General features: G+C 44.4%; 1 protein-coding gene across 1 annotated transcript in view; it reads left to right on the forward strand.

The window, feature by feature from the left end:
- Snx4 (sorting nexin 4) overlaps positions 1 to 25766 on the forward strand; it is a 61827-nt gene extending 36061 nt beyond the window's left edge. The window contains exons 7-14 of the mRNA XM_052740377.1: positions 5880 to 5952; positions 9783 to 9844; positions 12278 to 12343; positions 15364 to 15453; positions 16971 to 17070; positions 19458 to 19603; positions 21847 to 21961; positions 24639 to 25766. Of these exons, the coding sequence (XP_052596337.1) occupies positions 5880 to 5952; positions 9783 to 9844; positions 12278 to 12343; positions 15364 to 15453; positions 16971 to 17070; positions 19458 to 19603; positions 21847 to 21961; positions 24639 to 24686 (700 nt within the window). The 3' untranslated portion in view covers positions 24687 to 25766. The remainder of the gene's footprint in view (positions 1 to 5879; positions 5953 to 9782; positions 9845 to 12277; positions 12344 to 15363; positions 15454 to 16970; positions 17071 to 19457; positions 19604 to 21846; positions 21962 to 24638) is intronic.
- Positions 25767 to 27837: the final 2071 nt, after the last annotated feature.

Consider the following 27837-nt stretch of genomic DNA (forward strand, 5'->3'; position numbering starts at 1 on the left):
CCTTCTTTTCTATTTATTTATTATGTACATAGTATTCTGCCTGCATGTGTCCCTGCAGGTCAGAAGAAGGCACCAGATCTCATTACAGGTGGTTGTGAGCCACCATGTGGTTGCTGAGAATTAAACTGAGGACCTCTGGAAGAGCAGTCAGTGCTCTTAACCACTGAGCCATCTCTCCGGCCCCTTGTTGTTTATTTCAAGACAGGGTTTCTCTATGTAGCTCTGGCTGTCCTGGAACTCACTCTGTAGACCAGGCTGGGCTTGAACTCATAGAGATCCGCCTGCCTCTGCCTCCCGAGTGCTGAGACTAAAGGGGTGCACCACTACTGCCTGGCTAGTTTGTGCTTTAAAAAAAAAAAAATCATTTATTTATTTTTATTTTATGTGCTTTGGTTTTCTGCCTGCATGTCCTTCTATGTGAGGGTGTTGGGTCCCCTGGAACTGGAGTTATAGACAGTTGTGAGCTACCATGTGGTTGCTGGGGATTGAACCTGGGTCCTCTGGAAGAGCAGCCCCTGGTTTTTCCTTTTTAAGACTGTCATACCAAATCATAGGTAGCCTTTCAGATTGGCTGCTTTCATTCAGCTGCCGTGGAGGTTTTTATAAGTGTCACAATGACATGCGTGGCAAATACTCAGTGTTCTGTAGATTAGAACTAAAATGCTAAGTTCCTCTAAAGGAAACAAGCTAAGTTTGTGACACTGGTGGAGGAATATTCCTCAGAGGATCTGTTATTTTTATTGATACTTTAACATTGTTTTGCTAATTAACTTTTTTTTTATTTTATTAAATGTTAATGCAATAAAAAAGATTTTGTCAATTGAATTTCTTCTTTTTTTTACTTTACGAGGTTATTTGAATTACTGGATTTTATTTATCTATATTATTGGTTTTTAGAATTTTAGATGGGCTATGGCCAGTAATATTGTCAGAGTATAAAATCAGTGTCTAGTTGCAAGGAAATTTATTTGCCTTAAATTATAAATTATATCCATTATAAGAGATTCTTAATATGTAAATTCTCTGTTCTAGGTCTGAACAGATCTAGATTAATAATTAAAACAGATTAATAATAATGAGACGTAATTACACCATTATTAAAATAGTACGCATCACAAAAAAGTTTTATTCTATTTCCCTAAATTCCCCAAAACCAGAATAATTATTTCAGAGAGATGACCAAAATGCTGCTTCTAGTTGCTTTAGCGAGTGTATTTTCTCCCAGACTGACGTGACTGGTAAAGCAGCAAGAAGGGACCTTAGTCCAGGGCTTCCCAGCCTTCCTCTGCTGCGGCCCTTAATACAGTCGTGTGTGGTGACACCCCCGCATAAAATTATTTTCATTGCTACTTCATAACTGCAATTTTGCTACTGTTATAATTGTAGTGTAAATATCTGTGTTTTCCAATGGTTTTAGGCGACCCCTGTGAAAGGGTTGTCCGACACCCTCGGGTTGTGACCCACAGATGCAGAACCAGTGCCTTAGGGTTCTGTAAATGTTGTTTGCCTGTGCTGACAGTATAAATGCACCTAAGGTTGATTGTGGCCACTCATTGCCCACTTACGTTGTGTTGCAAATAAACCAAATCCATTAAAACAGAATCGACAGAATAAATCAGCCAGATTACTTAAATCACATGTTCTTTATCTAGTTATTTTTAAATCTATTAGTTTGTTTGATTTTATATAAACAAACAGTTCTAATCTTGTGCCCATCATAACCTTGCCAGGAAGTTTCATTTACTGTGAGTGCTGGTTTTTCTTGTCTGGAAAAACAAAACACTGTCTTCAGTTAAATCACATATAAAACCATCATTTTTCTTTTAAAGGAAAATAAATCACATGGTCAAATATTTAATTATGATTTTCTTAGGTCTTTTGTGTTTGTAGATTAATTGGAGCAGGGAGGATAAAAATTAATATAGAGTTGGAATTGTCTTTAAGTGGCTCGGGTCAAGGGTTTGCAGTATAGTAAAATATGGGTAAAAGTGATTGCCACGTAGGCTTGACACCTTACTTTGATCCATGTTAAAAAGCTAGATGTGGAGACTGGAGAAATGGCTCAGCAGTTGAGAGCACTGGCTGCTCTTCCAGAGGACCTGGGCTCAATTACCAGCACCCACATGACAGCTCACAACTGTCTGTAACTCCAGTTCCAGGGGATCTGACACCGTCATACCAAAGCACATAAAATAAAGTTCAATAAATTAAAAAAAAACAAAAACCAGATGTGACGATGCACATCTGTAATCCTAGCACTTTTATGGTGAGATGGGAGATGGAGAATCTCCCAGAAGTTCACAGGCCAGATAGTCATGACAGAAGGAAAGAACTAACCCCTGAAAGTTGTACTTTGACCTCCACATGTACACCATAGCACACCCATGCTCACATTCACTCAAGCACAACCTCCACATGTACACCATAGCACACCCATGCTCACATTCACTCAAGCACAGCCTCCACATGTATACTATAGCACACCCATGCTAGCATTCACTCAAGCACAGCCTCCACATGTATACCATAGCACACCCATACTCACATTCACTCAAGCACAACCTTCACATGTACACCATAGCACACCCATGCTAGCATTCACTCAAGCACAGCCTCCACATGTATACCATAGCACACCCATGCTAGCATTCACTCAAGCACAGCCTCTACATGTACACCATAGCACACCCATGCTCACATTCACTCAAGCACAGCCTCCACATACATGCCATAGCACACCTATGCTAGCATTCACTCAAACACAGTAATAATAGAAAAAAATTAAAAAACAGCTCTTCAGATAGGCAGGGCAGTAGGAACTGGAAATACAGAAGCTGAAGGAGGAAGGTTGGGAGCCGACATTTGTGATTTCTTAGTCATGAGACTCACAATACATTGAGCTCCTTTTCTGTGGGGTTTATTTTAGGTGATGGTTGATTGTACAGATTGTACAAAAGGTGTGAGTGAGGCCTGGAGAGATGACTCAGTGGTGAAGAGCACTTGTTGCTCATGCAGAGGACATGGGCTCAGTACCCAAGCCCCCACATGGTGGCGAACAGACATGTGGAACTCCAGTTCCAGGGGATCCCATGCCCACTTGTGACCTGTGTGAGCACCAAGCACACACATGGTACACACACATACATGCAGGCAAAACACACATAAAATAAGTAAATCTTTAAACTTTCTTCGTGTGTCAGGGAGACAGGGTCTCACTGTATCTGGCTGTCTTAGAACTCACTGTGTAAACCAGGCTGTCCTTGAATCCACCTGCTCTCTGCCTCCTGAGTTCTGGGATTAAAGGTATGCTCTACTATGCCTGGTTAAAAACAAACAACAACAACAAAACTTCTGAAAAACATTTAAGAGATTTGCGTGACTTAACACCTTCAGTGTGATAGGATGGAGAAGACTAAAATCGTAAGAAAATAAGAGGATGTGAGATCAACAACAGTTGACTCCAAACTGTGTTTGTGCCTTCGAGCTCTCAGATTGAAGAGGAACAGCCTGTGGGGAGGTGATTCAGATAATGAGATTTGCTGGGTGGGGGAGCACCTGTCCAGGTTGAGAGGGTGCAGTGATTACAAAATGCAGGAATGCAGAGACTGGGAAGATGGAAGGCAGCCTGTGGGTGGAATGATGATGGGACTGTTCTGAAAGGAATAGATGATAAAGGAATAGATGAAAAAATGATGTAGACAGCCACAGGCTTACATTAGAATCTCTGAGTGTTGGGAGATGACAGAACCTGGCATTGTGTACGCTTCTTTAGTCTAACAATACCTTGTCACTTAGGTCATTAAGAGTCAACTGTCCTTATTTTCATATGCAGACCGTGCTGGATTTTGGTTTTGGCAAAGGATCTAGACCTCATTTCTGGAAAATCCATGCCTCCAATTCTTAACTGCTGCCCAAGGCTTGATGGATTCTTTGGTCTTCACCATTAAGCCTTCCCATCCCCAGTATCTAATTCCTCTGAAGATGCAGGCTTTGTTCTGCTGACCAATGCTGTGGGTATTTAGAATCTGAACTGTGACTCTCTGGTGGTAGGATTGATACCGTGGGGGGTACTGCTCCTTCCTTACCCTCCTGCCCTTTAAAAGGAGGCAGGTGGTCAAAGAGTGGTGGTTGTTGGTGGCGCTCTTTTGGAAGGCCTACCACCCAGCTCCCAAATAAATCACTCATGGACGCTTGTTCTTAATTAGGAATGCCCAGCCTTAGCTTGGCTTGTTGCTAGCCAGTTTTTCTTAAATTAGCCCAGCTACCTTTTGCTTCAGGGCTTTTCCCATTCTCTTACTTCTGTAAATATTACTTTTACTCCATGGCTTGCTGTGTAGCTGTGTAGCTGGGTGGCTGGGTGGCTGACTGGCCTCCTTCTCTGACTGCTACTTCTCCCAGATTTTTCCTTCTGTATATTCTCTCTGCCTGCCAGCCCTGCCTATCCTTTCTCCTGCCTTGCTTTTGGCCATTCAGTTCTTTATTAGACCATCAGATGTTTTAGACAGGCACAGTAGCACAGCTTCACAGAGTTAAACAAATGCAACATAATCAAAAGTAACACACCTTAAAATAATATTCTACTACAAATGATGGGCCTTGGGCATTCTGTCATTGAGATGCAAGAACCTCTGGATCACTTAATTAGGTGGGCTGCATGTTTAACTGTTTTATAGTCTTCTGAACTTTTTCATAACCCACTGTGACATTAAGAATTTTATAGTTAAGCCTGCTCTAAAAGGAAAGGGCATTAGGGAGTCAGGTTTAGGTACTCCAGAGGAACCACCTATAAAGGATTTCTGACTCCTGGTCCCCAGTACAGCATTTGATAGAAGCTATACAGAACAGTGCACACCCTAGCCAGGCAGGCAATGGTGTGCACACTTTTAATCCCAGCACCCAGGAGGCAGAGGCAAGAGGATCTCTGAGGTCAAGGCCAGCCTGGTCTATGGAGTGAGTTCCAGGACAGCCAAGACTGTTACACAGAGAAACCCTGTCTCAAAAAAACAAGAAAAGTGTGAAGCGATTCTAAAGAAGAGGATGAGATAATGTGGGTTTGAGAAAGCTTTAAATGGACTGGCAGGAGTGAAAGTGAGGTCTTCCCACCTGACGCCTTCTGTTGTCTGTAGAGAATGGCCTTAGAATCCTGGTGTCTTGAGCTGGGAAGATGGATCCGAGGTTTAGAACACTTGTTGCTCTTCCAGAGGACCCATGTTCAATTCCCAGCACCCACATGATTTTTTATAACCACCAGTAGACCAGTTCCAGGGTATCCAATGTCCTCTTCTGACTCCCTTGAGGGTGCAAATGGCATATATCAACATTCACATAAAATAAACATTTAAATCTAGGCTGGGTGGTGGTGGCACACGTGTCTAATCTCAGAACTCAGGAAGCAGAGGCAGGTGGATCTCTGTGAGTTCCAGACCAGCCTGGTCTACAGAGCGAGTTCTAGGACAGCCAGGGCTACACAGAAACCCTCATTGGGGGGGTGGGGAATCTTAAATCTTGTTGTTTTTAGAGAGTAGAGCTTTGAGTCTTAGTGGACAGTGGGAAACAGGTTACTAAGATTGTTAAGAATGTTGGAAGCTGCTGTTTAGCTTGCAGTATATTTGTTAGCACCATAAAGTTTTTCCTTTTTTGGTTTTCAAAATAATTTTCCATACCCACAGATTTTATCTCTTAGTCCCATGATGTAAATTAAGAAGTTTGCCTCTTTCCTTGGCTTTCCGTACGTGTATGTACACTGCTTGATTTTAGACTGTTTTTCTGTTTGTATTGGTTTGTAGTGGTCAGGGACAGGGTGAAGTTAAATAGAGTGAGTTTCATTGTCTGAGGCATTGCCATTTTGTACACAAACTCTGCGTGTTTTCCCGTTGCAGAAGATTTACTGAGCTGAAGCACTACAGTGATGAGCTGCAGTCCGTCATCTCCCATCTCCTTCGAGTCAGAGCCGTAAGTGACCAGAGCTCTGGGACGCATCGCTAAGGACAGCACTGGTGGCTGAGTCACCGTGCTTCTGAGGAGGGGGTGGCACTTGTGCTGGATGACTGATTGCACATTTAAATCTAGTAGGTTATAAACAGACTGCCTTCCAAGAGAAGTGGGAAGGCTTGTCTTTAGAAACAGCTTGAAGAATTTGAGCCCGTGGTTTTCTTCCTGGTGTGGAATGGTGTAGTTGACTTGACAGCTTATCAAAAGGCCAGTCATTTCAGAGTGGAATGTAATAATGTAGGATCTGTAGAATAATGCCTCAGCCTTTGAGGTCTTTGAAGCTTTGTGGGATCGTTTATGGATGTTAGGACATCTTGTGTCTGTGGTCCTTTAAGACAGGGTCTTGCCGGGCGGTGGTGGCGCACGCCTTTAATCCCAGCACTCGGGAGGCAGAGCCAGGTGGATCTCTGTGAGTTCGAGGCCAGCCAAGTGCTGGCTACCAAGTGAGATCCAGGAAAAGTGCAAAGTTACACAGAGAAACCCTGTCTCAAAAAACCAAAAAAAAAAAAAAAAGACAGGGTCTTGCTGTGCAGCCAAGGATGGCTTGAACTTAGCTATCCTCCTACCTCACCTTCCTCATTGCATATAGCAGCACACCTGGTTCTTCGTGTGTGCCCCAAAATTCCACTGAGTACACTCACTTAAGGTACTAGTCTGCCATGGCTAAAGGGCTGAGGAACAACCAGCCACTGTACTTGCACATGACGTTGGTTGTAATGCACGTGGGGAAAAGTATTTTTCAGTAAATGGAGAACCTGGAAAATGTGTCCTCTAATCCTCCCAGAGACCTTCGAACCCGAGACAGGGTTACCGGGTGTAGGGTCCCATCTTGTGGGCTGAAAGCCTCTGGAGAGGGAATACAGTGACTAAGAGCACCCAGCAGTGAAGAGTGGAATGGGGGCAGTTTTAGGTGAAAATAGGTTGGCTGTATAACAATTATTGAGGTGGGTGCTGGGAAGTACGTGTGCAGTCCTTGTTCTCTCTGAGAGGTAGAGGTACGCTCTTGCTCTCTATACTTGAAATATATGTTTTTTCATGTGTTGAATCTCCTGGAACTGGAGTTAAAGATGGTCGTGAGTTCTCCATGTGGGTGCTAGGAATGAACCTAGTCTTCTGGAAGAGCAACCAGTGCTCTTAACTTTGGAGCACTTCTCTCTAGTCTTTGTTTGTTTGTCCCAGTCTTGGGGCTTGAACAAAGGGGCCTCATGAATGCTAGACAAGAACTCTCCCACTGAGCTTCCCTTTTCTATACCTCCATATACCTGAACTTTTCCATGATAGCGTAGAAAAATAGGACTGGGGGATGTAGTCCCATGGTAAAGTGTATGACCAGCATGTGCAAGGCCTTGACTTCCATCTCCACACACACACACACACACACACACACACACACACACACTGAGACAGACACACACACACACACACACACACTGAGACAGACACACACACACACTGAGACAGACACATACACAGATACGCACTAAGACAGACACACACACAGACACACACTAAGACAGACTGCGGGTTGTGAAGACTCTGCAAGCATTAGGACCCGACTTTGAATCCTCAGCATCCCCGTAAGAGCCAAATAGGCCGTGTGTCTGCAGTCCCAGCACTGGGGAGGGGTGGAGACAGGCAGATTTGGGGGGCTCACTGGCCAGCTAGCCTAGCCAAAATAGTGAGCTTCAGACTGAGTGAGAGACCCGTGTCAAGGGAATGGGGGGGGGGGGGGAGTGACAGAGGACTCGGTACACTTCTCTGGCTTTCTCGTACCGTGCAGTAGACACTGGCTGTGCACCATCACCACACTAAGGCACTGCTCCTGAGGAAGGGAGGCATGTGTGAGTGTTAAAGGAGAGAGCCTAGGAAGCCAGAGACTGGGGAGGGCCCACCTCGCTCAGTTTTTAACAGACATTTGCTGGGGGCCATGATAATCCAGTCTTTTCAGGGTTAATGTCCCTAGTGAAGTGTGTAAGTGTGTAAGTAACTACTTAACACTTCACTAAAGACCAAGATTCCAACACTCAAAGTCATAATGGAAACTACCAAACCAAAATAGACTCCTTAAATAAACTGTAAATGCTAAGAACGTCAAACTGAGCTGGGTGGTGGTGGCTCACGCCTTTAATCCCAGCACTTGGGAGGCAGAGGTAGGCACATCTCGGTGAGTTCAAGGCCAGCCTGGGCTACAGAGTGAGTTCCCAGATAGCCAGGACTACACAGAGAGACTTTGTCTCAAACTCCCCCCCCAGTCCCCCCTCCCAATAAAAGAAAAGAAATAATAGGGAGGTGGCTCTCCCTATTATCCCCCTACTTGGGAGCAAGAACTGAATGTTCGAAAGGGTTTTGGGTCGATGAGGTGAAATTTCTAGATCTTTCATTACTTTGAAATTCCACATGTTGAGTAAGAGTCAAGGTAAAGTTCTGACCATATCAATAGAACCATGTGATGCCTTCTGATTAACTTGTGTTTTCAAATAGTGTTCTGAAATTAGGAGAAAAGTCCTGAGATGTGGACAGTAACAGCAGAGTGACAGAACATAAAGATGGGTGGTTAAAGGCCCACAATAATGGAGGCTTGGAATCACACAGAAAGCTCCATGGCCTCTTCCTAATGCTAGTGTCCACTGTAGAAGCTAGTGCGGATGTTGTTTAAGACAGGTGGTGAGTTATCAACAGATGGAAAGAGGAATGGAGGTGTGAGCTTTGCTGTTGAGGAAAATTCTTTTAAAACCATGAGTATGAGTTAAATGCTTAAGTCAAACAGAACTATCAGGCAGAGCAAGGATTGAGTTTGAAACTGGTCTCTGCTGTTCACACCTTTCAGAATTGGTTTTCTAGAGGAGGACACTGGTCACATAGTAGGTCCTAACTCTTATTATATGGTTGAGTGCCTTGTAGTAATGAGACTCCAGTGAGGTTGTTTGTTTTGGGAGCTAAAGCAAAAGGAAATTAAAACTAACACTTTTTCTTGACCGTTGTTTGTGCACTGTGATGTTAGACATGTTAGGATAGCCTCGCTTAATGACCCTGTGGGGATGGTCGTGTCACAGTATAAAGATTTGGGGCACCTAGTCTCACAGTTCTATATAACAGCTGCACTCACGGGGCTGGGGGATGGCTCAGGTCAAAAGCACCCCATCTGTGACTCTAGTTCCAGGGGATCCAATACCCTCCTCTATACTGCATACACATAATGCCTAGGCATACATGCAGACAAAACACATGTAACTAAAAAGAAATCTTATTGTTAAATTTTTTAAACATTTACTTATTTATTTTATGTATGAGTGCTCTATCTGCATGTATGCCTTTATGCAAGAAGAGAGCATCAGATCCCACTAGAGATGGTTGTGAGCCACCATGTGGTTTCTGGGACCTCTGGGAGAGCAGCATGTCATAGACTCTGTCCTTTCCAGTGTCAGCTTGTCATAGACTGTCCTTTCCAGTGTCAGTTTCTCATAGACTCTGTCCTTTTCAGTGTCCCAGCACTTGGGAGGCCGAGGCAGGTGAATCTCTGAGTTCGTGGCTAGCCTGGTCTACAGAACAAGTTCCATGGCAGCCAGGACTTCACAGAGAAACCCTGTCTCAAAAAACCAAAAAACTGCTAAAAAGAACCGTGGCAGCATAGTAAACTTGTCAGGCTGTGCTAGTTCTGTGTTTGTGATGTGGTTTTGAAGGATATTTTTCTTTGCTGTATTTTCTTGATCTATTGTACTGATGTATATGGATTTTTAAAAGTAGTCTGTATATAACTTCCACCTAATACCAGTTTCTGTTAAATATTTCAGAGAGTAGCAGACCGACTCTATGGTGTGTATAAAGTGCATGGAAACTATGGGAGAGTTTTTAGGTAAGTGTCTTACAGACTTTCACAGCCATTTCGCTCTGACTGGATTTTTGGCTTTAAAACCCCTACAATGTGGCCGGGCGGTGGTGGCGCACGCCTTTAATCCCAGCACTCGGGAGGCAGAGCCAGGCGGATCTCTGTGAGTTCGAGGCCAGCCTGGACTACCAAGTGAGTTCCAGGAAAGGCGCAAAGCTACACAGAGAAACCCTGTCTCGAAAAACCAAAAAAAAAAAAAAAAAACCCCTACAATGTATGACTCAGAAGAGTACGTTTTATTTATTGATTTATATTCTCTAATGTAGTGTGTATGTGTTCACATGTTGGATGGTGTATACATGTCAAATGTGTGCACATGTGTGTAGAATCCAGAGGTTTGTAGTAAGATTTTTCTTTGGGCCACCAGCCTCAAATAATGATATGGAGACTTATTATTTATTAATTATGAAAGCTCAGACTTTGCTTAAGCTTGTCCCATTAGCTCTTTTACCTTAAATTAACCTGTTTATATTAATCTATGTTTTGCCTTGTGGCTTTTTACTTTTCTCTCATTCTGTTATGTCCCTCTGTGTCTCATTGGTGTCTTTTTCTCTCGAGCCTAGAATCATCCCAAGTTCCTCTCTCTTTGCCGGAAGTCCCGCCTATCTCTCCTGCCTAGCTATCAGCCATTCAGCTTTTTTTTTTTTTTTTTTTATTTATTTATTTATTTATTATGTGTACAGTGTTCTGTCTGCATGTATCCCTGCAGGTCAGAAGAGGGCACCAGATCTCATTGCAGATGGTTGTGAGCCACCATGTGGTTGCTGGGAATTGAACTCAGGACCTCTGGAAGAGCAGTCAGTGCTCTTAACCGCTGAGCCATCTCTCCAGCTCCCATTCAGCTTTTTATTACACCGATCACAGCAACACCTCTTCACAGGGTGTACAAATATCCTACAACAGAGGTTAGCGTTGGGCATTGTTAGATCATTCCCACCTTAACCTGAGGTGGGTTCTTTTACTTGACTCCAGAGCTCACCAGTTTGGATCAGTCTGGCTAGCCAGCTGCCTCTGTCCCTGGGTCCCAAGTGCTGGCATTATAGGCAGGCTGTCACTTTAGTGTAGCTTTAGCTATCCAAGCTCTGGTCCCCGGGCTTCCCTGGGAAGCCCTTTATTCCCAGAGCCATATCCCTTGATTCCTGATCCTTTTGGAGGAACAGGGTTTACCCTGGACCTTCTTTATGTTGTAGCCCAGGCTTATCTCAGACTTGTAACACTCCACCCGTCTCTGACTCATGTTAAGATTTACAGCCATGTTTCACTGTGCCTGGCAGAACGGTAGTCACTGATGTCCTGTGGTAATAGTTTTCACTGCTCAGGTAAATACTTTCATTTTAAAGCCGTCTGTAAACAAGTGGTGCGGAAATTTCTACATGCTGCGTGAGAAACGCCCAACTGAAGGGGCACAAGGCCTTTTACTTTCTCCGGTGATTGCCTGGAGAGAGTGGATCCCTGGGAACTGCTGTCCAATAGGATTAGATACTTTCTTTCTTTTCTTTGTTTTCGCCATTTTATAATTTATAAGACTTTGGCAAGATGAGTTTTTCAGTCTGTGGTATTTCGGTGATTAGAATACTTGTGTGAGGGCTGGAGGTCTAGTGCAGAGGGTTAGAACAGTCGAGTTTCTGTGAGGCCCTGGGTTCAGTCCTCAGTACCAAAGTGGGGAGGGTGGTGTAGGGAAGTATGTGTGTATGACTTGCATGTTTTGGTTATTTAAATGGTTTTTAGTTTAGTTTATATTAGGGGTGTTTTGCCTACAAGTATGTATGGGTACCACATGTGTGCCGTGTGCCTGTGGAGGCCAGAAGTTCCTCTGGAACTATAGCTACAGGATTTGTGAGCTGCCATGTGGCTGCTGGGACTCAAACCCAGGTCATTAGAGACAGGGTCTTTCTGTGTAGCCCAGACTGGCTTGGAACTCACTCTGTAGACCAGGAGGCCTAGAACTTAGAGGATCTGCCTGCCTCTGCTCTGCAGTGCTGGGGTTAAGATGTGCACCACCACCCCAGCTTGACACTCTTTTCTTTTCTCAACTTTCTTTGGGGGCTGGTCCTTTTCTTTATTATTATTGTTTGTTGTTGTTTTTTGAGTGTAGCCCAGGCTGGCCTTATTTTGTCATGTAGTCAAAGATGACCTTGAACTTCTGATCCTCCTGCCTCTGCCTTTCAAGTGCTTGGATTCCAGGATGCGCCACCACATTTATTCTGCCAACTGCGCTACATCCCTAGCTTTGTGTGTTTGTGGTCTTCCCTTTAATCACTAAATTTTAAGGGACACCAGTATACTTGAATCACAGAAAGTAAATCCCAATATGGGTCCTAGCTAGAAAACGATCTCGTAAACACCGTTGATTAACAGCCCACAGAGCTAGTTCACAGGGCATTTGTCCTTTTCTTCCAGCGAATGGAGTGCCATCGAAAAGGAAATGGGCGATGGGCTGCAGAGTGCTGGACACCACATGGATGTGTGAGTAACTGAAGGCCTGAGTGTGGCAGGTCTGCTCGGTGGGGAGGAGTGCTGCTGCTTACTCTTCGGGTTATATCCAGTTAGCTGCACTTATCGTCATGCTTTGTGTGTGTGGATGGGACTTGTTGCTCCTAGAAATGCAAGATTAGTTAATCCATATATTCTGAAACTGCTCTAATTCATGTAGTAACAGAGTAAAGATAAAAATCTAGCATGGTGGTGGTGGAGATCTGTGTGGGTTTGAGACCAGCCTGGTCTACAGAGCGAGTTCCAGGACAGCCAGGACTACACAGAGAAACCCCGTCTCCAAAAACTAAAAAAAAAACCCAAAGTAAACCCGTATGTACATTTCAGTGCATACAGAAAAGTTACTTGACAAACTTTAACACTGTTAATAGTAAAGTTTTCAAGATGGCCCTTCATCTCCCAGCCTCTGCTGCCATGTCACATAGTAGGGACCAGCTCTGGGGAGGGTGCAGCTCTGAGGTCCCTCCTGATGAGCTTGGGCCCTCTCTGGCTGAACAGACCTTACTTAAGGCTGAAAGCTGTTAACTGGAGAAGGAAGGAATCCAGGAGCTAACCCTGAGGCACCAAACCTGTAGCTGAGTGAGCATAAGAAAGATTCAAAAATGGAGGAAAGCTGGGCGGTGGTGGTGCACGCCTTTAATCCCAGCACTCCAGAGGCAGAGCCAGGCGGATCTCTGTGAGTTCGAGGCCAGCCTGGGCTACAGAGTGAGATCCAGGAAAGGTGCAAAGCTACACAGAGAAACCCTGTCTCGAAAAACCAAAAAAAAAAAAAAAATGGAGGAAAGATGCCTGGAGCTTCTGTGGAGACGTGCTGAGGGTGCTTTGCAGAGGACTGCTGAGTGCTTTTCTGAAGGAGCAGAGCCTCTGGACCAGAGCACGCTCTGGGTGAGAAAGCTGGGTTCCTAAAGAGTAAAGAATAGAAATTCTCACCCAGACGTGGCGGCGTGTGCCTGTAGGCCTGCTTACTCCAGAGGCTGAGGGGAGAGGGGCATTTGAGCTCTGCACCTTGAAACCAGCCTGAGCAGTATAACAAGATTCCATAAATAAAATATATATACCGTACTTAGCAGTGGAGGAATGAAATGCTAGTGCTTCCGAGGTCAAGGACATGACAAGGCAAAGTTGTGTGTTCTCATCACTACTCGTAAGTGCATTGGTGCCTGTCAGAGAGAAGGGTGAACAGTGGAGAAGCAGTGCATGCATTAGAGAGGAAGAAGTGAAATTGTCTTTGTTCACAGTTAAGATCTTTTACACAGAAAACAGTGATGAGTTGGCCGAGTTCATGAAAGTTCAGGAGGTCACATGACTCCTTTAAAATCAGTTATTTTCACTACAATCAACAACTGGACAGTAGAGTTAGAACAATACTGTTTATAACAACACCTGATATGAAAGGTTAGAAAGCCCCGCCTACACCGACGGTAACTAAGTGTGAATTACATAATTGGGATTAAAGAGTCCTTATTGAGATGCCCATTCTTGGGGAACTGGAGCCATAGCTCAGGGGCTAAGAGCACTGGATGCTCTACCAGAGGACCCAGGTTGATTCCCAGCACCCACATGGCAGCTCACAACCATCTGTATCACTGGTCAGGGGTATCTAACTCCTGGCCTCTGAGAGCACTGCACACACATGGTGCCCATACATGCAGGAAAGCACTCATACACATAAATACTATTTGAAAAGATGTCTGCTCTCCTAGATGTCAGCAGGCCTCGTAAAAGTTCCACTGATTTCTCCCCAGTGGTAATTAATGAGCTGATTCTAAGCCATGTATGGCATCACACACCTTTAAAACCAGCACTTGGAAGCAAAAACAGACCTGAATTTCAGGCTGGCCTGACAAAAAAAAATTCCAGGACTAGAGAGTGAGACCCTATCTTAAAAACAAAACAAGAAAATGATCTAAAATTTATATGATGTTGAAATAGCCAAAACCAGTTTTGACAAAGAATCCAGCTTTCAAGATTGACTATAGAACTATATTTTGACTATAAAGAGTTCAGTTGAGGGCTGGAGAGATGGCTCAGCGGTTAAGGGAGTTCAATTCCCAGCAACCACATGGTAGCTCACTACCATCTATAATGAGTCTGGTGCCCTCTTCTGGTGTGCAGGTGTACATGCAGACAGAACTATATACATAATAAATAAATCTTTAAAAAGAAAGGAAAGACAGCAGTAAGGCTGATGAGGTAGTTCAGTGGGTAAAGGCCTTTGCTTCCAAGCCTGATGACTTGAGTTTGGTTCCCAGGTCCCACACCCTGGAAGGAAAGGACCAACTCCCAAAAGTTGTTCTCTCTCCTCTACCATACCCTATGGCACATATTGCCCCCTTTATATAAATAAAATGTAATTGCCATATTTAAATAGCTACTTAAAACCAATAATAAAAAGTTAAAAAAGGTCTTAATGCTCTCATCATGAAAAAGATGAGTATGTCAGGTGATGGGTCTGTGAATTAGCTTGAGTTAGTCATGCCACGGTGCCTACGTGAAGACGTCATCGCTTTTACATTGGGAATGCACAGTCTCTGTCAGTGCAGCTTAAGCTGCAGAGTGGTAAGAAAATACTTTATTTAAATATTACTTTTCCATATTCCATAGTCAAGCTAACTAGCTTTTTTTGTAAAGATTTAAAAAAAGTTATTAGCTGGGCGGTGGTGGCACACATCTTTAATCCCAGCACTCAGGAAGCAGAGGCAGGCAGATCTCTGTGAGTTCGAGGCCAGCCTGGTCTACAGAGTGAGTTTCAGGACAACCAGGGCTACCCAGAGAAACCCTGTCTCCAAAAACAAAACAAACAAAAAAACGTACTTATGTTTATGTGTGTGTGTGCCTGTGCGTGTGTGCAGGAGCCATGTGTGTGTAGATGCCACAGAGACCAGGAGAGGGTATGAGATTCCCTGGAGATGGAGTTTTAGTTACTGGTCAGCTGCCACTTAAAACACTAATTCTTGTGGACACGGTTGGAGTTGCTTGCGTTTCTTAAACAGGTACGCATCCTCCATTGACGACATTCTGGAAGATGAGGAGCACTATGCGGACCAGCTGAAGGAGTACCTCTTTTATGCAGAGGCCCTGCGGTGAGTCCGTGACAGCCTCAGATGTAGACAGGAGGCAGCTTCCTAAGTCAGGCCCCAGTGCCAGACCCCTGGCAGGCCTGAAGCCCACAAGTTCTGCCCGTCAAGCATCTTCCTGACAAGAGCTTCCTGTTCGTGCTGATGGCCTGCCTATTTCTTCCTGCTTTTCCCAGTTTGAAGACGGGGAGCAAAATACAGACAGTGTAGAGCCCTACAGAGACAGACAGAATTCTCTGCTAGACAGATTTAGTGTTCGTACTGCTCTTCCAGAGGACCAAGTTCAATTCCTAGTACCTATGTCAAGCAGCTTACAACTAACTACCTGTGACCCCAGCTCCAGGAGATCCAGTACCACACACACACACACACACACACACACACACACACACACACACATGTAAAAATACATCTTAAAAAAAAAGAATTTTGGGGCTGGAGAGATGGCTCAGCGGTTAAGAGCACTGGCTGCTCTTCCAAAGGTCCTGAGTTCAATTCCCAGCAACCACATGGTGGCTCACAAATATTTGTAATGAGATCTGGCGCCCTCTTCTGGCCTGCAGGAATATGTGCAGGCAGAACACTGTATACACAATAAATAAATAATCTTTAAAAAAAAAAAAAAAAGAATTTCACTGGACAGACAGAAGAGCTGTATTCATTAGCTTGTCAGCATGAAAACTTTTGGTAGGTAGTTAGCTTTTTCCCTGCCTGCTTTGTGTAGAAATAAGTTTCACCAAAGTGTTTTCAAGTTACGAAGCAAAAGAAAATTGATGAATACAGTGAAATTCTGTGTAGTTCCTACAAATTATAAAATGATTACTCTATATTAACATGAAAAGGTGCCCACTGTTTGTGGCTAAGTGTGAAAGTATAGGCACAGTGAGGTGTTGGTATGTGTTATAAATGCCTAGCTGAGATTTGGAAGGTTATACACACTTAGATGTGTGGATTGTGTGTGTATAGTGTGGTTATAAGGTGTTCTGGTACTGTTCCTATTTTGTGCATTTCTATATTAGAATTGTTAGAATAAGCATAGTTCATTATTATGATGACTTAAAGCTATTTCTAGATAGAAAAGGAAGACAACGTTGAGATCTTAACCCTTTCAAGGAATGCTCACTTGCCACATGAGACCACAGAGTGAGCTCCTGAGTTGGGGATGGTGGTGCATGCCTGTAACCCAGCAGCTCAGGAGGCAGAGGCAGAGGGTTTGAAATCCAAAGATAGTTTTGACTATATCTAAGGAGACTGTCTCAGAAAGAGTTTGAACAATTGATAGTGTTGTGTTTATTGAAAATAATTACATAATCCATCTTTTTTTTTGTAAAGTTTTTATGCTTAGATTCTGTTAGATTTAATTTTCAAGGTTGGACTACTACTACTTTTTAAACATGAAAGTTATGGTCACAAAAGCCCTGAACCTAGTTAGGCATTATGAATGCCTCTCCCTGCACCCCTAAAACAATTCTGATATGTTAAAAAGCCAGAAAAGCTTAATGGCTGTGCTTGCTCGCCCCAAGGGCTGTGTGCAGAAAGCATGAGCTTATGCAGTATGACTTGGAGACGGCTGCTCAGGACCTGGCTTCCAAGAAACAGCAGTGTGAGGAGCTGGCCACTGGGGTGAGTGTTCTTTAGGTTTCTGGTGATTGTGAAGTGAGGGTGTGGTGTAATGTGCGGGATGCCTGTGCCTCACAGGAAGGAGAACTTTATCAGTTTTTGGTTGCTTTTTTTTCCTGGAAAGGTTTATTACTGATTATAAAATCACTGCAAAGGTGTGAGTGTGTATGTGTGTGTGTCTGTGTGTGTGTGTGTGTGTGTGTGTGTGTGTGTGTGCGCGCGTGCGTGTGAGTGTGTGTGTGTGTGTGTGTGTGCGCGCTTGTGCCCATATGCTCCACGAGTGCAGTACCAGCAGAAGCCAGTAGAAGGCATTGGATCCCTTAGAACTGGAGTTGAAGGCAGTTGTGAACCACTGTCTTCCAGATGTGGGGCTAGGAACTGAACCTGGGCCATCTCTCCTGCCCCTTTTGGTTGCTTTCTTGGTATAAAATGATAGCAGCCATCAAAGCTGTGCTCCTTTTAGTTCTGTCTAGTTGGGCAAGGTGTTTTACAGAAATTTTAGTTCAGGAGCTGGGGAAATACTCAGTGGTTAAAAGAGTTTATTACTCTTGTAGAGGACTGGAACTTGATTCCTAGCACTTAAGTCGGGCAGCTCCCAGCCGCCTTTAACTCCAGCTCCAGGAGATCTGATGCCATCTGCTGGCTTCTTTGGGCTCTGAATGCCCCTGCACATGCCCACACACATACACACAAATTTTAAAAACTGAAGTTTCTTTTAAAACTTAGTTTACTTTGGAAAGCCTTACCCAGTCAGAATCAGTACACCTCTCCAATGAAGGGAGTATTGTCCTCTTTAATGCTTACGGTGTGGTGTGTACTGTGTGATACTGTGTTCCCCGAAATATCGTGCACTCTAATAAACTTATCTGGGGTCAGAGAACAGAACAGCCACTAGATACAGAGGTCAGAAAATGGTGGCACACACACCTTTAATCCCAGCATTCCGAAGGCAGAGATTCATCCAGATCTCTGTGAGTTCGAAGCCACACTGGAAACGCCTGTAATCCCAGGAAGTGGTGGCAGAAAGCAGAAAGGTATATAAGGCGTGAAAACCAGGAACTAGAGCTGGTTAAGCTTTTAGGCTTTGAGCAGCACAGTTCAGCTGAGATCCATTTGGATGAGGACTCAGAGGCCTCCAGTCTGAGGAAACAGGATTAGCTGAGGAATTGGCAAGGTGAGGTGGCTGTGGCTTGTCTGCTTCTCTGATCTTCCAGCATTCACCCCAATACCTGGCTTCAGGTTTGTTTTTATTAATAAGACCTTTTAAGATTTGTGCTACAGTGTATGGTGAAGAAAATTCCATATATTGTATAAAGCTCTCTGTCCTGCCCAGAGACTTGACTAGAATACTGTAGCATGAGTCTTAAAAGTTCTTATTAATAAAATCAAACCCGGGGCTAGTTATTGGGGTCAATGCTGGTAGATCAGAGAGACAGAACAAGCCACAGCTATCTCACCTCTCCAGATCCTCAGCTGGTCTTGTCTACTCAGACAGGAGGCCTCTGAGTCCTCATCCCAATGGCTGTCAGCTGAACTGCTGCTCGAAGCCTGAACGCTTAACCAGCCAAACGCTTAACCAGGCAAATGCTTTTAGTTTCTGGTCCTCACGCCTTATAAACCTTTCTGCTTTCTACCACCACTCCCTGGGATTAAAGGCTGCTTTCTGGGATTAAAGGCGTGATGAATCACCATGCCTGTCTGTATCCTTGAACTCATGGATTTCTGCCTCTGGAATGCTAGGATTAAAGGCGTGTGCTATCACTGCCTAACTAGTGGCTTTTCTGTTCTCTGACCCCAGATAAGTTTATTAAGGTACACAATATTTTGGGAAACACAATACCACAGAATACATTGGCTGAGATGGCGAGAGACAGGTTCTAGGAACAGGGAAAGAGCAGGAGCACACAGGTGCTTCAGTTTTAACAGTGACTTCCGGAAGGCCGGCGTGGTGGCACCTGCCTTGAATCCCAGCACTGGGAGGCAGAGGCAGGTGCTCTCTGTTGGGTTTGAAGCACCAAAACAAACAAACAAACAAACAAAACAACCAGTCCCATAAAGACCATTTTCAAGGAGTGTCAAGTATAATTACATTGTTTACAACCAGTCCTTAGAAGAACATGGACATTTGATGAAACTAATTCCATCCTTGTTGAACAGGCCTGGTCCTCTTCTCCCAGCCCTGGAGGCCACAGTCCACCTCTGCCTCTGATTTGACCCTTCTAGATCCCCACGTCAGTGCGGTCAGACATGTTTGTCCATGTCGCTGTCACCAACACTTGTCATGATGCCCTTCCGATTCACCTCTATTGTAGCACATGCCGGAGTTCTTTCCTTTTAGCTGAGTAATGCTATGTTCACGCCTTGTCTGTTCATGTTTCTGTTCCCTTTAGACTATAAGAACATTCTCATTGAAGGGAATGACTACCAAACTCTTTGGTCAAGAAACTCCAGAGCAGAGAGAAGCCAGAATAAAGGTGCTAGAAGAGCAGATAAATGAAGGGGAAGAGCAGCTGAAGTCTAAAATCCTAGAAGGCAGGTAAGACGCTGTGATGCTTAACGAGGCTAGAGGTGGCGGATTGTGTGTTCTTGAGTGACTGCTCCTGCTTAGGTCACTCCTCCCTAGAGTGAGCTGTGTGCTGACTGCACAGTTGGAGTAACAAGAACTGTGTGTAATGGGGGCGGGGAGGGTAGGGTGGCAGCTCTTTGTGCTCTCCACATTCTCTGAGCCTTTCTCTAACCCCGTTTAATAAAACCTGATCGTCCTGCGGAACACAACACAGGGCCACTTCCCGGGGAGCCTCCCAGACTGTCTCGGCACAGAGCTTGTTCTCACCGTGGTACTGGGTGGGTAGGACCTTCAGAGTCAGTAACTGTGAGACTTGTGCCCCCTTCATATCTTGCATGAAGGCTTGGAGTAGTTGTTCCATAACTGTTTCTGGAGATGAGGATCCCAGAGTGTGCTTTCACCGTGTGCTCATTTTCTTCTCAACGAGAAGTACATCAACACAGACAAGAGTCTGTTGTTTCAGTCAGGCTTTGTGGCGCACACCCCTAATCCTAGTACTCGAGAGGCAGAGGCAGGTGAATCTGAGTTCGAGGCCAGCCTGGTCTACAGAGTGAGTTCTAAGATAGCCAGGACTACACAGAGAAACCCTGTCTCAAAAAAAAAAAAAAAAAAAAAAAAAAATTAAAGTGCGCCTTCATTAATTTCTAGAATTGTAGACTCTCCAAAAAGCCAGTTCTCGGGCTGGAGAGATGGCTCAGAGGTTAAGAGCACTGACTGCTCTTCCAAATGTCCTGAGTTCAATTCCCAGCAACCACGTGGTGGCTCACGACCATCTGAAATGAGATCTGGTGCCCTCTTCTGGCCTGCAGGGATATGTGCAGACAGAACACTGTATACATAATAAATAAATAAATCTTTAAAAAAAAAACTAATTAAAAAAAAAAAGGTCAGTTCCCAATATAATTAAAAGGTGTCTATAGGGACTATTTATTTATTTATTCATTTATTTATTGATTGGTGAGGTTGGCGGTTTCATCCCACTGTGTTACTCAGGCTCGTGTGAACTCCCAGGGTCCAGGTCACCTTCCACTTCAGCCTCCCTAGTAGCTGGGGCTACAGGTACCTGCCACTGAGCCCAGCAGTCAGAGTTGAAGACCCAGATCGTCCTTTAAGATGTATTTCTTTTTATTTGATCTGTATGAGTGTTTTACCTCATGTATGTGTGTGCACAATGTACGTGCCATGTGGCCATGAAGGCCAGAAGGGGCTGTTAGGTCCTCTGGAACTGGGGTTACAGACAGCTGTAGGCTGTCATGTCAGTTCTGGGAACTGAACCCCAGTCTTCTACAAGAGCAGCCAGTGCTCCCAACCACCGAGCCACCTCTCCAGCCCCAGGTTGTCATTTAAATCATACACTGCTAATCAGGACTCATAACCAGTGCATATTTTTCAGGGGCCCAAGGCAGGCATTTCCTGTGGGATCTGTAAGGCTGTAAGTGGTCAAGGAGCCATCCGTATCTGTTTGAAGGTGGGACTGTTGTGGCAAAACGTGTTAATGTACACAGAAATAGGAAGCATGATGTGAGAGAGCATCCAGATACTTCTGTTCCCCTGACATACATTTTAGGAAAATACAGCTGTCTTTTTTTTTCTTCTGAGACAGGGTTTCTCTGTGTAATTTTGGAGCCTGCCCTGGAGCTCACTCTGTAGACCAGGCTGGCCTCGAACTCACAGAGATCCTCCTGGCTCTGCCTCCCGAGTGCTGGGATTAAAGGCGTGCACCACCACAGCCCTGCTAAATACAGCTATCTTATACAAGCAAGCAGAGACAATTTGAAGAGACTATGGCACAACTTGTCCTGAGGAGATGTGAACAGATGTCTGTTGACTCCAGTCAGGGCACAGAGGACACACCAAAGAGACAGTTCACCCTAGCTTGGGGAGCCTGTGAGCTCAGTGCGGTTATCTACAGGAACATGGGGGTGACTGGGGAAAGCACAGCCCGGAGCTCCTGCCCAGCTTGAGGCAGCTCCCCAGAAGGGAGCCTCTCCCCAGGAGGTTGCTCACTGCCTCTGTGACCTGGGGAAGGGCTTGTAAGTCTTGCAGCTTCCTGAGAGTTCAGAGCCTTCTGAGTGTCGTTCGGTAGCTGCCCTCCTCTCTGTAGCAAGAGGATGTTTCGGGTTGGAAAAAATGGCTGCTTGAACTGCTTCGTTGGGTTTGTCATGTACAGTGTCTTTAAGGGAGAATAAGCAAGGCTATCTGTTTTATTTCAGGGAATTTGTGAAGAACGCATGGGCTGACATCGAGCGCTTCAAAGAGCAGAAGAACCGAGACCTGAAGGAAGCCCTCATCAGCTATGCCGTCATGCAGATCAGCATGTGCAAAAAGGTAGCCAGCTTGGGAGTGCATGCCTGCTAGGGAGGCGTGGTTAGAGAGTGAGTGCCGCATAGAGCAGGAGGTGGAACAGACACGAGAGAGCCTCTCAGAAGATGAAGAAGGCCCGTGAGACGGCCCTGTGGGTAAAGGTGCTGCTCTCACACCTGCCTGCTCACATTGGATTCCCATTTCCACCTGGTAGGGGAGAAATCTCAGCCCAGCTCCTGCCAGGTGTCCTCTGACCTCCACACACTCACCGTGGCATGTGCGTGCCACACAGAGAGACAAATAAAAATAAGACAGGGTTAGACATTGATGTAAACTCTCTTACTAACTTCTCCTAATTCACAACTGCATTGTGAGAGAAGAGTACTGCTAGACTCCACTATGTGTCCCAGGCTAGCCCAAAACTCACTGTGCAGCACAGGCTCACCCAGACTCTGACTCCTGCTTCCACTTCCCAGGTGTTACGATCATAAGCACAAGATGGGCAGTGGTGGCGCATGCCTTCAATCCTGGCACTCAGAAGACAGAGGCAGGCAGATCTCTGAGTTCAAGGCCAGCCTGGTCTAAAGTGAGTTCCAGGACAGCCAGAGCTGTTACAAAGAGAAACCCTGTCTCAAAACAAAACAAACAAACCAAGATTACACCATACCTGGTGTCTAACAGTTTCTTTTTCTTTAGATACTTAAAATTAAGTGCCCAAAGTTAAGATTAACATATTAGTTTATTCTTGGGTAAATATGAGTGTCTGTATTTTACCTAAGTAGTTACATGAAATGTTGTCGTTGATCTATCATTATTGATGAACAATAACTTAAGGCCCTTGGCTGTAATCAGATGACTGAAGTGCAGTAATGACGAAAAAGCAAGAACTCCTAAGTCACAAAGCATTTAAAGTAAGTAGCTGGCCTGGGGGTGTAGCTCAGCTGGCGGGGTGCTTGCCAAGCACGCACAGAGCCCTGAGCTGGGTCCCCAGCACCACATGCAGCTAGGCATGCAGATGCACACTTAGACTCCCAGCACAGGGGAGGTAGATCTGAGGCGGGAAGACCAGAAGTTCCCACATACTAAGTTCAGAGCACCCCGGGCTAATGAGCCCCTCCCCCACTCCAGAGCAAAAAGTACATAGTACTTCTGTTTTTGTTAACCTTTGTAATGTGGGTTAAATCTAATCCAATCAACCAGGCTAAAGTTTTTGGATTTTCTTTACTTCTTTTTTTTTGTTTTGTTTTTGTTTTTTTTTTTTTGTTTTTCGAGACAGGGTTTCTCTGTGTAGTTTTGTGCCTTTCCTGGAACTCACTCTGTAGCCCAGGCTGGCCTCGAACTCACAGAGATCCGCCTGGCTCTGCCTCCTGAGTGCTGGGATTAAAGGCGTGCGCCACCACCGCCCGGCTTTCTTTACTTCTTTTTTTTTTTTTTTTTTTGGTTTTTCGAGACAGGGTTTCTCTGTGTAGCTTTGCGCCTTTCCTGGAACTCACTTGGTAGTCCAGGCTGGCCTCCAATTCACAGAGATCCACCTGGCTCTGCCTCCCGAGTGCTGGGATTAAAGGCGTGTGCCACCACCGCCCGGCTTTTCTTTACTTCTTTAAAAGACTTATTTTTATTTCCAATTATGTGTATGTGTTTTACGTACGGGTATGTGCACATGAGTGCAGGTACCTAAAGAGGCTAGAGGCAGCAGGTCCCCCACAGCTGGAGTTAATGGTTGTGAGCAGCCTGATGTGGGCACTGGGAACTAAATTCAGGTCCTCTGCAAGAGTAGTACATAGTCTTAGCCACTAAGCCATCTCTCTAGTCCTAGGCTGAAGTTAAAAAAAAAAAAAAAAAATTGATTGGACAGGCATGGCTGTGCACACCTTCAATTCTAGCGTTCTGGAGGCCGAAGCGGGCTGGTCTCTGAGTTTGAAGCCAGCCTGGTCTGTATAGTGAGTTCCTGGCTGTCCAAGGCTGCATAGAAAGACACCTGTCTCAGAACAAACAAGCAAGTTAAAATTGATTTTTCAGTTATTTTACAGGTTTTCTCTCTTTTTTTGGAGCTGAAGATCAAACCCAGGGCCTTGCGCTTGCTAGGCAAGCACTCTACCACTGAGCTAAATCCCCAACCTATTTTACAGATTTTAAGCAGCATAAAAATAGCACAGATAATGAAAATTTCAAAAGCACCAGCACCAGGATCCCTTTTAAAAATTATTCCTCTGGTATACTTCAGTGTGTGTCCTTTTGGATATTTTGGTAGCTACGATCACTTAGAAAATACATGCATTTCTCCTTCTCCTAGACAAAACTGCTTTGTATGTGCTCACGTGACCCTCTTCTGTAACAGTGCTGAGATGGATCACATTTTTCTTTTTAAAAAAAAGACTTTATGTAGGAGGCGGGCATATGCATGTGGGTCCTGGTGAGGCGCCTCACCTGCTCTCCATTTCTTTTCTCAGGGTAGGGCCTAACAGGGTGGCCCAGGGTGGTGGAGTCTCCTGTCCTTCAAGCAGGGTCATATCACCTGCAAGTGGGGACAGTGTGACGTCTTTGTTTCCGTTTGTGTCTCTTTGATTTCTTTTTCTTGACTTGCAGCTCTCGCTAAGACTTCAAGACCGTTAGAGAGGTGTTTTCAAATTCCCCAGTCGCTGTGATGTTGGCTGTAGGTCTGTTGTGCAGAATCACATTGTAAAATTTCTTTTGTTTTCAGGGCATTCAAGTGTGGACCAATGCTAAGGAGTGCTTTAGCAAGATGTAATCCTGTGAAGTGACTTTCTCTCCAATCAAGTGCCCCAACCGAAGCACAAGTCAAGAGAAACCAGTTGCTCCCTAATATACATAAAAGCATACAGTCAGTTGAACACATCAGCTTTCTTTAACTTAAGTGTACTCATGTTCATATAGCACAAAAGGATACATTTTAATGAAGAATAATTTGAGGTTTTGGGGACTGGTGCTGATTCCAAAAGTTAATTTAATAAGATATACCAACAGATTATTCATCAGGCTTCTGAACCAATGACTGAGTCTTAGGATGTTAGTTAATTTCCATGTGCTCCTCTCAATACCAACTGTTCCAGATCTTTTCATGTAGGGGGTTCTTGCCAAGATGAAATTCCGGTATTGACTTGGTAGGGCCCACTTCTGCTGTAGGGTTATTTTATCTTGCCTTAGAGTTGAGCTGTTTGGTTTGACAAAGCTCAGCAGAAACTTGTGAAATCGGAGGTTTCTTCCCTGTTAGTAGACCCTGTACCATCTGCGTACACTAGACAATGCCTTCAGTTTCTGTTTCACCAAGATTTTGTACTGGTTAGAAATTTTATACTGCCAACAAAGAAGTCAGCCTCTGAAATATACAGTGGAGTAAATACATTATTATGATCTAGGAATTGCTATAGAGAAAGTTTTAATTGAACACTATTATCCTCAAATAATTGTTAACCTTGGCAACGAGCCTCAGTTTCTTCCGCTTGGCTCTGTGCACATGGCATTTCAGGGTACGAGATGTAGCATTTCCGTGTGTAAGACACTCGTAGTGAACACATGTGGGCTGGTACCTTCATCATTAATGTGCTTTTCTATTGCCTGGCTGTGATTTTTGTAAAGATAAATTATGTCGCTGTGTTTTAATGTGTGTCTGTGGTACATGTTCAGAAGCCAAGCACTCTCTGCTAGCTTGCAGAATCTTAACTGTGCACTCATTATTTCTAATGTTTTAAAACTATACTCAGTACTGTTTAACATTGGACTTTTTTACATGTTTAAAATGTTGCTGGATTTTTGTGCTGTTTGCCAAACTTATACAATAAATAAAGGAAGTGTGTGTTTATTTCCAGAAGATTCCTGTTATTTTATGATGATTCATACATGAAAATATATGATTTTCTGGTAGAAAATAATGCATGTCGTATTTTGTTCTAAAGTGACCTAAATGTTGGTGTTTTGAAACGTAGACACTAAAATTAGAAGACTTAAAAAGTTTTGCTATGGTTTGGTTCTTTTTGAGATAGGATATCTATCATGTAGCCTTTGCTAATCCTGGAACTGGTTATGTAGACCAGGCTGGACTCAGAGAGATCCACCTGCCTCTGCCTCCCAGGTGAGTGCACCGTCACACCTGGCTTTGTAATGGTTTTAGAAAGATAACATTTTTAGAAGCAAAAGTTATCTGTGTGAACACACGCAGCTGGAAGTTTTCCTGTGGCCCACTAGGGCCCTGCAGTCGGGACGAATCTCTCTCACCCATGGTCTTGCAGCTGTTCAGACCCAAGTAAACACACAAAGGCTTATATTATTTACACACTGTATGGCCATGGCCTATGACTCAAGCTTCTTGCTAGTTAGCTCTTGTAACTAAACTCAGCCCATTTCTATTAATCTATATGTCACCATGTATTTTACCTATGTGTCGTTACATGCTGCTTTCTGGACGTTGGGATGGCATCTCCTCCGCCTCTGCCTTTCTTCCTGTCTCTCTCCTGGATTTCCTGCCTGCCTGTGAGCTGCCTTGCCATAGGCCAAACAGCATTATTTATCAACCAATCAGAGCAACACATATTCACAGCATACAGAAAGATAACTCACAGCAAATACACATTTTCTTCCTATGTGTTCTAAACTCTTGATTAACAAAATACCCTTCTACATGGTAGTTAAAAGTCATAAGCCTAGGGCTTGGGTTATAGCTCATTATAGAGTGCTCACCTTCATGTGTGCAAGGCCCTGGCTTCAGTTCCTAACAACACACACACACACACACACACACACACACACACACACACACACACACACACACACACAATAGTAGAAGACAAGCTTGATCTCACTGTGGTGGGCCACGCCTGTAATCTCAGCACTCACCTGGTGGGGGCAGGGGGAACACCAAGTTTGAAGTTAGCCTGGGCTGCACAGTGAGTTCCAAGCCAGCATAAGTTACAAAGTGAAGCCTTCCTTCCCCCCGAGAAGAAGCCTCTTTCCTAGACGGGCTTTAACAAAATGTGGTAGCTCGATGGTCTGTGTTTTGAAAGAAGAATTAAAGCCAACCGTGGTGCTGTGTGCCTGTAATCCCAGCCGCACGGGCTGAAGCAGTAGGATCCCTTCAGCCAGGACTCAAGTACAGCCAAGCCAGTGTACTAAGACCCAATCTTAGGTCTTGCCTTTTTAAATGTGTGTGTGTGTGTGAATGTATGTATATGAATATGGATTGGGATAAAATGTGACCTTTTCTAAAACATGCTTGATTGTATTTGGGGACTGTCTTGATGGGTTCTGTTACTCAATTTTACAGAACTCATAAAGGAGTTTTACAGTAGAATTTACTTTATATTATCTGGAGAAAATAACCCAGGGTCGAGGAGACAGCTCAGTGGGTAAAGCCGCCACCGCCAGGCCCACCAGCCTGAGTTTGAGCCTGAGACCCATGTTGTAGAGAGAATGACTTTTGCAGATTGCCACCTGACAACCACCCAAGTGCCATGGCACATGGACGTGGCGCACACACACACACACACACACACACACACACACACACACACACACACACACAAAACCCTTTTTAGTATGTAAAAATCAGAATGGAGTGGTAAAAGTCAGATGTTCTCCAAAGATAAACGTAGAAAGATAGTATGAACAATGATTAAAACAAGTGGCCCAGTGAGTTAACAGAAGTACTTAAAACAAAGGCGCGGTGTGGGGGGGCAGTCAGGTGGTAAAGTTGAAGCTTAAAATTAACTAAAGTCATATTTAACCTTCATTTACATCCAAATTAACCATCACCTACATGGGAAAGCCTGAGGATAAGAATATTGAAGACACCTGATTCAACACCAGGACGGGACACATACACATACATACACACGCGCACGCACGCACACACGCATGCTGTGTGCATGTAGGGGTAGAAAAGGTGA

Source organism: Peromyscus californicus, unplaced genomic scaffold (genome assembly GCF_007827085.1).
Source record: "Peromyscus californicus insignis strain IS unplaced genomic scaffold, ASM782708v3 Scaffold_16__1_contigs__length_79575227, whole genome shotgun sequence".
Lineage (NCBI taxonomy): Eukaryota > Metazoa > Chordata > Mammalia > Rodentia > Cricetidae > Peromyscus > Peromyscus californicus.